The 8,623-nt window shown below is 36.7% G+C and overlaps 1 protein-coding gene across 2 annotated transcripts; it reads right to left on the reverse strand.

The window, feature by feature from the left end:
- Positions 1-864: 864 nt before the first annotated feature.
- On the reverse strand, positions 865-3,065 carry LOC120077263 (mogroside I-E synthase-like). 2 transcript variants are annotated; one of them, XM_090310139.1, is made up of 2 exons: positions 2,313-3,065; positions 865-1,780 (listed from the first exon to the last, which is right to left on the reverse strand). In XM_090310139.1, exons 1-2 carry the CDS (start codon positions 2,991-2,993, stop codon positions 1,076-1,078), a joined length of 1,386 nt encoding a protein of 461 aa, XP_090166265.1. In that variant the 5' UTR covers positions 2,994-3,065; the 3' UTR covers positions 865-1,075. The 2 variants fall into 2 exon arrangements, with proteins under 2 accessions (XP_090166265.1, XP_090166264.1); XM_090310138.1 differs by having other exon boundaries at positions 865-1,798; positions 2,313-3,063.
- Between the last annotated feature and the right edge of the window lie 5,558 nt (positions 3,066-8,623).

Here is an 8,623-nt window from a genome sequence, read left to right on the forward strand (position 1 = left end):
ATAAGACACCTAATTTTGGCTACGTTTGCCCTTACGTCATCATTCTTTGTTTGTATTCAATTTTAGGGTTTTTCCATGTATAATCTATAAGATCGTGGCCAAATTCAACGCATAATTCGCGCTTTTGTCCAAATCTCGCTCACTCTGCTCTTAAATTCTCGCTCTCTCCCGTTTTCTCGCTAGGAATTTACTCTGGAGCTTTCTTGCTGGAAATCCCGCTCTCTCCACTCTCGCTCTCAAATTTTCTCTTCCGCCTCGCTCTCTCCAGCTTTCTCGCTCTCGCTTTCTCTCTCGTTCTCGCTCTCGCTCTCGTTCTCGCTCTCGCTCCCGCTCCCGCTCCCGCTCCCGCTCTCGCGCGCTCTCGCCCCTCTCGCTTTCGCTCGCGCTCGCGCTCGCTCCTGCTCTTTCCTACTGTCTCGCTAAGAATAGCTTTCTTTACTCTCGCTTTCTCCAACTGCCTTGCTACAATTCTCGCTCTCTCCAATTTTCCTTCAATCTCGCTCTCTCCAGGGATCTCGCTCTTTCTACTCTCGCCAGCCTCAATCTCGCTAGCATCGCTCGCTGGGTTTCTCGCTCTCCAATTCTTCCTTCGATCGCGCAGCTCCCTTCTCAGAATCTCGTTTTCTCCAGTTTTCTCGCTGGTGTGGCTCTCGCTCTCTCCCAGTTTCTCGCTGCCGCTCGCTCCCTTATTCATTATCTTTTGGATAATGAATAAATTTCCAATTTCCAATTTATTTATTTATTATTATTATTATTATTTTTTTTTTCTAAATTTCCACCCCTTTAAATAAAATTTCGTCCTGCTTATTATTTGATATTTAATTTCCTATATGCGTACAAATCTGGGTCGTTACGCCAACCAAATACACTTAATAAATCCACGTTTAACATATTAGAATTGAAACACGTAGACTTATTAACAAACTCATACATATCACAATCTAAACATATGTTTACAATCTCCAAAACTTTAAACAATAAATGTGAAACATAATATGATTATCATTTTTCTAAGTAGAAACACTCCAATGGTATTCACCGACATACAATGTTGACATATCATCAAAAAGAAAAATCATATAACACGATTTGTAAGTTGTGTCACGAAATCATCAATGTTGTTGTCAGAGGTTTGATCTTGAGCTGCAAGTTTCATCCACTTAGTTGCATTTTGTCTAATCTCAAGGCTTTTCTTTCCCTCCATAACTTTCCTAATACACAACTCAATCTCTTGTCTCCTAACAATCCCATTTTGCTTTGGATTAACCCTCACACCAATCTTCCACACATCCTCCACAAACTTGGCATTAGTCATTTGGTCAGTCCATTGAGGCATTGATACCATGGGAACCCCACAAGTAATAGCCTCTAAGACTGAGTTCCAGCCACAGTGAGTGACAAAACACCCAATTGATTTGTGAGCCAAAACTTGGACTTGGGAGCACCATTTCACCACCATCCCCATCTCTTTCGTCTCTTCAAAGAAGGCTTTTGGAAGCATATTTTGGGCTTCAGGCTCTTTAATGACCCAAAGGAATGTTACGTTGGCTGCTTTGAGGCCCCATGCAAGTTCTTCCATTTGCTCATCCGCCAACTTTGATACGCTTCCGAATGACACGTAAACCACGGAGTTGTTATTTTTAGAGTCCAACCACTTTATTATTTTTTCTTCTTCACTTGATTTTATTAGATCCATTCCGTAATTGTGGTCATTCTTCAACCTTTTGTCTATGAGTACAGATGGAACTGTCGGTCCTACTGTCTTGAATGGTACGTACCTCTGCATCCACTCAAGTACCTATATTTATTTAATATTTTTGTAAGTTTTTTTTTTCTAATTTTAATTTATAAACAAATGTTTGTTTAAAATTATTGAAGTTTCAAAGTTGTATTAATCTATTAATGTGTCTATTGTTGAATCTATGCAGAGAAACTTTTAATTAGAAAGATAATTATAACAAATAAAAGAAAAATTGTTATTGTGGAATAGTTAAAACATTTTACAATATATATATATTTGAAATCTTACTTTCTTTTTTAAAATTTTGTTAGATAGGTACTTATTTATTTTTTAGGAATATTTAAAAATTTAAAAATTAAGGATTTTTTTGGAAAATCAGGTACCTTTTCTTTTTAAGTCTTTGAAAATTGTGCTTGTTCTCACACTATTGAGTTTTATCTTTCTCAAAGAAATATAAAAATATTTAGCTAAATTTAAAAAACAAAAACTTTAAAAGTTTGCTATGGCTTTTGAAAAGTAAGAAGAAAAGTCTGAGAGAGATTAAGGAGAAAGGTAAGTGGATTGAACTTACTTGTGGCTCCAAGGCATGGAAAGTGTTGATGAACATCCAACGAGGGCGGTTAGAGAACTGGTGAATCATGGAGCTAAGAAAGACTGGATATTGGCGTGGATTTTGTATGAGTGAAGGAAAGTCAGTGATTTGAAGAAGTGGGAGGGCAGGAAGAGAAATAGGGGTTTCGTCAGGCATAACATTTGACATCTTCAGCCAACCACGGTTTATGTGATAAAAAATGGCATTAACAGCACACGATTCAGTGAAGAAGGGAGCCCCAGAGAGGCCAAATCCAGCAGCCACATCCAAAACCCAAGGGATGAGAGAATCATACACAACACAAGCAATTGGAGAATTGGAGATCTGACGTTGGTCGAGCAAGTTCCCTAAGTGGAAGCAAATGGAGGTCTTCACACGTTGCATATACGACTCCATCGGCTCGGACTCTGGATCTCCCCCTTTGTAGGGGACTCGAGGCCTGTACTCCACCTCGATCTTCATGGACGAGTCGCCAACGCCCATGTCCCTGTGTTTCTTGTGGTCAGTGATTTCATGGGTGTTGAGAACATGTAAGACAGTAACCTTAAGTCCTTTCAAGGCAAGGCTTTTGGAGAATTGGAGGATGGGGTTTATGTGTCCTTGTCCATCTGGAAAAGGAACAACCACTATCTCTTCTTTTTTCCCTTCTCCCATTTCCATCTATTCTTCAATATACTTTGCTTCTTATTATTCTTTCCCCCTCTTTTTGTAGTCGCACATCCCAACCTCATTTTCCCTTCTCCTTTCTATTTTCACTAATAAACAAACCTACCACATTTCTTCCCATGACTTCTTTAAAATAATCATATCAACACGTGATTACATTTTTTTTTTTTATTCTTTTCTATTTATTTTTTGAATTTACTATAACCATACATCTTTCTATTTAGTGTTTCAACTCTCATTATTTAGTGTTTCAAGAAGAAGAGAAGTGAGAGGAGAGAGAAAGTCAAAAGAATTAGAGAAGGGAAGACAGAAAATTGTTGAGAGGAGAGAAAAAATCACCCTATCTGACATATCATCTTATTTTAACTTTAAACTAATCTCAAATTTAACGGTGGGATTTTATTTGAGTTTTTTTAAAACATAATGATTACGATTAAACCTTTACAAGCATGGGAATTAAAATAGAAAAACTATAAGAATACAGGTACCAAAATAACATTTTAAAAGGTGTCAACTTATTAATAAAATCATTCAGTTTAAGATTTGTATGCAATTGTCATTTGTAAAACTCCAATTCACTGAAGTATCGACCAAGTTGAGATCTGCATGCAAGAAAAAGATCTATGGTTCACATCTCTCACTTCTAATGTACTAAAAAAAATATATGTTGTCAAACTAAATATAATTCAATTGGTATCCGAGTGTGCTAGTAACTACAAAGTCTATGATTCAAATTCCTCTATCATCAATTGTACTATATATATATATATATATATGTCTAACTTGTCATTTTTTACTTGGTTTTTATTTAAGATGTGTAAGATAATAAATGAGAATAATATGTACTATTGTAGTATTATGATTGAAAGAATAGTGCTATGATATTATGTTGTGGTAGGACAGAAAGAAGAGGTGAGAGAAATAATTTTTAAAAATTATCTCTCAAGTGTCATTGTTTAAAATAATGAAAACAAAATTACAATCAAATCAATCCAGAATCCCATAAAGATTCCTTACAATTTAAATAACCAAGAGTATAGAAATGTATGGGAGGGAAAATAGACATGTGACAATAAAGTTTAAAATAAATGATTTTGTATAAATTAATAAATAATCAATTTTAATAAATAGTTATGGGTATTTAGAGCAAAGATTTAGTTATTATAGTTGAGTTATAATTTGTGTTGGGAATATACATTATTTTAGTTTGGATTATAATAGTATGTGTTTAAAGTGTACACTATTTTAGTTTTAGGCAAAGAATAAAAAAAATGATGAAGGTAAAATAGTAAAAATTGAAGCAAATAGGAGTTTTGAAATAATATTGATTATAACATTTGGAGAATAGAAAATGATATTTATTGTAACAAAAAGTAGTTATTATACTCTTAGGATAATCTTTATCTCAAACACATCTGAAATGATTGAAATTATTTTAGAATTATTTTCACACTTCCCTAGGCAATGACTTCACCCCAGAAGATCAATGATTTAAGATTCCCAGAAGGGAGTGATTTAGATTCACTTTCTCTCACTCTTTTTCATTTTTCTCCCTACATTTTTTTATAATCACCGATTTTATTTAAAAAAATAGATATCTTAACCACTATGTGATACTTATTTCAGATATATAATTTATTTATTCTATACGTTGTTGGAATATCTTGAATCTATTACGTGGTTCTTCAAACGGTCAAGTACGAATCTTATTTCAAACGACTGAATTATTTACATCTTTGTCATTGCTTGATTTACATTTATAAACTTATGGTTTAAAGAATTGCACTATACAAACTCTCTAATCTTGGAGGCATCTTTATTTTGTATTCTGAATAATTCTCTCTAAAAAACTATTTTCCCTTGCCATATGAATATAACTACTACACTATTAGTGAATTATGTAAATCTCTGTGTTAATTCTCTACTATTTAAAAATAATCCAACAAAGTTTCCCAAAGTTTTGAAGTAAAAGTTCGTTCTTTAAAAACACATCAGAATTATATATAAAATAAGCAAGCCTTGGTGTTAGGCCTCCGTTTTGACCCAAGTGACAGTTTTGCTGAAATGGTTAACATGTGAAAATGTGGTCCCAAAAGTAGATATGGTCTCATAAATTTTGTGTGTGTAACTACAGTTTGAGTGGAGTTGGGAGAATTTGGGTTTTGTGGTGGATGAGTGTTTTTTATTCCATCCTGATGTCAATGGGGATCAGATTATCTTTGGGTCCTTGGTGGATATTGCATCTAATGTTCGTGTGCATGTAGGTGCGATCTATGCTTCTGATTTGTTGAGGGATAGACATAACTTGTGCTGTAGTTTAGTTGATGTATGCTTTGCTTGGAAGTGTCATAGAATAGTTATGGGTGATTTTAATGCTATTCGTAATAGTTCGGAGGCTTATGGTGGTTGTCCTAGTTTAGAAGAGATGGAGGAGTTTGATAGGGCTTTGTTGGACGCGGATCTGGTTGAGCTGGGTGTGCTAGGAACTGGTTCACTTGGACTAGTAAACTTCGGGGGAATGGTCTCTTACGTCGTTTAGATCGTTGTGTGGTTAATGAGGCCTGTATGGTGGCTTATCCTTATTCGGAGGTTAGAGTTGGTTTGTGGGGGATTTCTAACCATAGTCCTCTTATAGTTTCAAGGGGTGAGGTGAGGAGTCGTCCTCCGCCATCGTTCCCTTATTTTAGCCGTCGGGCGAAGTTTGATGGTTTTATGGATGTTGTTTCAACTGTGTGGAAAAGGTGTCCGGAGGTTTCCTCTATGGTAAGTTTCTTGAGGAATCTGGGGGCTTTGAAGTCGGTTTTGCGTGCTTCTTTTGGAAGGTGTATCCCTTTATTGTCTGATGAGGTGTAGGTGGCTAGACAGGTTATGGAGGCTGCTCAGGTAGCAGTTGAGAGGGATCCCTCATCGAAGTCATTATGTTTAGAGGCTGCCCGAGCCATTGAGGTGTTCTAGTCGGGGGCTAGATTGGAGGAGGCATCACTTAGGCGAAAATCCCGGGTGAGATGGTTGGAGTTAGATTGTTGGGATTGGTGTCCTAATTCTCTAGGGGTTTCATTGTTTTGTAAAGATACACATTGTTTAATGAATAACATAAGTGTTATTTAATTCTGGCATTTATTCATATCCAATAAACAAAGCTCTATAAACAAAGCTCCTTGGTTATCTTATGTGAACTTAAGCATGTATATGTGATATACAAGTGGATCATGCCTTAGGTGATAATCTAAATAGGTCTGTAGTATATGGATTAAGGTGGGATACCTAATCCTGGTGACACTACGAATAAGGCTCGCTTTGTAGAGGTTTACAAGTGTTGTAAACTATTACATATGGTAGATCCTGACCATTCATGTGAAGACGTGCGAGCGAGGGTGTCCTATACAAAGAGTTTGTATAAAACCTGGACCACGACATAACTAGACTCTGTATATAATGCCATTGATACTAGAGACTTACATCTCACCTAAACGAACATAGGTGACACGACCTCAATCCTGAGTGTTTTGGGTACTCCTGCCATTGAGGGCGGTCCTTTGATTAGTATGGGTGAGAGTGGCCAGATTGCCAACTTAAGATGCCTATCATTTTGGGGACTTGTCTGATCTGGGAGCTGGGAACTCAATCCACAAGATGGAATTCACTCATTTCTCGAAGCAGGGATAAGTGGAGAGATCGCTCCCTTAAGGGCTGATTCTGAGGCTTGAATATAATGGCCACAACTTCTCTTTGGAAGAGAAGACTAAGTCATAGTAGGACTATGACTTATGTTCATTAGAGGAATCAGTGGTACTTAAGAAGACTGATGTAACTATAGGGGCATAACGGTTATTGGCCCAGTTGTACTTACGAGCAATCTGTGAAGGGTTATCGCACTTCTGATTGGTTAAGATTGACACATAATATATCTGTGGTAAGGAGAATTCAACTATCGGTCTTTAGTGGAGTGCCTAACAGTTAATGGATGGTAGATCCCGTGACTAAAGAGTTTAGTCAGTTATTTATGTATCGTTGGAGCTTTGAGCTACAGGTCCATAAGGTCCTCTTGGTAGCTTAATAGATTTAGTTGAGGATCAGTTCTTGGTGTTGGTTTGAAATGTTCAAATTGACAAGAGGTATTTTGATTATATATGATATAATTGGTTTAATGTATGAGATACATCTAGTGGAGGATTGATGTAAATGAGATTTACATTAAGTACCATGGAATAGAAAAAGAACTATATTTTATATGTTTCATAAGATGAAATATTAAAACTATAGGTTATAAATATAGTATGATAAGTTGGTTATCATTTATATTTATAATATTAATAATTATTAGATAATTAATTCTTTTTCTTTAATAACCAATTGAGTGGGTGGTTATTGGATTCATGGTAACTAGAGTTAAAAGGAAAATGGTTTTCCTAATTTTAGTAACTGTTGAAAAGTTTTTCATAAAAAGTTTTTTGAGATTTCTCTCGACAAAAAAGGATCTCACGGTAGTTGTCAAGTAAATATAGATTTACTAAACGACAGCTTTTGCGAGCTAAACGAACATGCAGTGGCGAGCTAAACGATCGTATAGTATTTACTAAACGATCACATAGCTTTTGTTAGACGATCGCTTGCCCAAAGTAAACAATCATGTAGTGTCTGTAGGCGATAGACTGAGCTAAACGATCACATAGCTTTTACTAGACGATCGCATAGCTTTAGCTAAAGATTGGACATTGATCTATACGATAGGTCTCTGCCATCTCCCACTTGCCCAGTCGTGTACACGATCGGTGTTTCTTCCTTCGTCTACCTCATTCCAAGTCTGAATAGAGCCCTCTGGATTCTCACACCGAGAATACCAAGGTAGCCTTCTTGGTGGTGTTATACTCAACTGGACACCGTCGAGGTGTTGTGGAGGTCGTTTGTGCTGTTGTTGAGGAGTACGTGGCGGAGGCAATTGTTGAGGACAAGCGCGAAGTGTTCGTGTTGTGTTGCGGTCGTGTAGATCGAGCGTTCGAGGTTGCTATTGTTTGAGCGGTCGTGCATAAAGAAGCGTGGAGACGCATCTTCAAATATTCATAAAGTTTTCCCTTTGTTCATTTGAGTTTTCATGCTATAGTTTCTGTATTGATTGTATAACTGCATGTTTCTATTCGCCTGTAATTTGTATTGTTCATTCATAATTGTAATTTGGAATGATCTTAATTCTGCTACTCATAGAAATATCGGATTCCATTTCCTTCAGTTAGGTGGTTAGAATTCTGCATTTTTTCATCTCTTCATTCGTTCTCGACATAGTAGGAGTCATTTGATTTCAGTTATTAATTCTGAAGGCATCGACAGTCTTCACGTGAGAGGGTGGCGGGAGTGGCTATAAATTTTTTCCATGGTAGTTTGGGGTCTCAGTCTGTGGGGTATAGGGATCTTACTTCTTGGATTGGGGATATTGTGCAGTTCAACTGGCCTGGGCAGTGTGTAAAGGCTCTTAGTCATCCAGTGATTAGGGAGGGGGTTCAGAAGGCTTTATTTTTTATGAAGTTTGGGAAGGCCCCGGGCCTTGATGGGTTCTCAGTGGATTTTTATAAATCTACATGGAGTGTAGTTGGTGATGACTTTTGTGATGCAGTTGTGAATTTGTTTTA

Source organism: Benincasa hispida, unplaced genomic scaffold (genome assembly GCF_027475165.1).
Source record: "Benincasa hispida cultivar pf3 unplaced genomic scaffold, pf3_genome.v1.1 HicScf670, whole genome shotgun sequence".
NCBI lineage: Eukaryota > Viridiplantae > Streptophyta > Magnoliopsida > Cucurbitales > Cucurbitaceae > Benincasa > Benincasa hispida.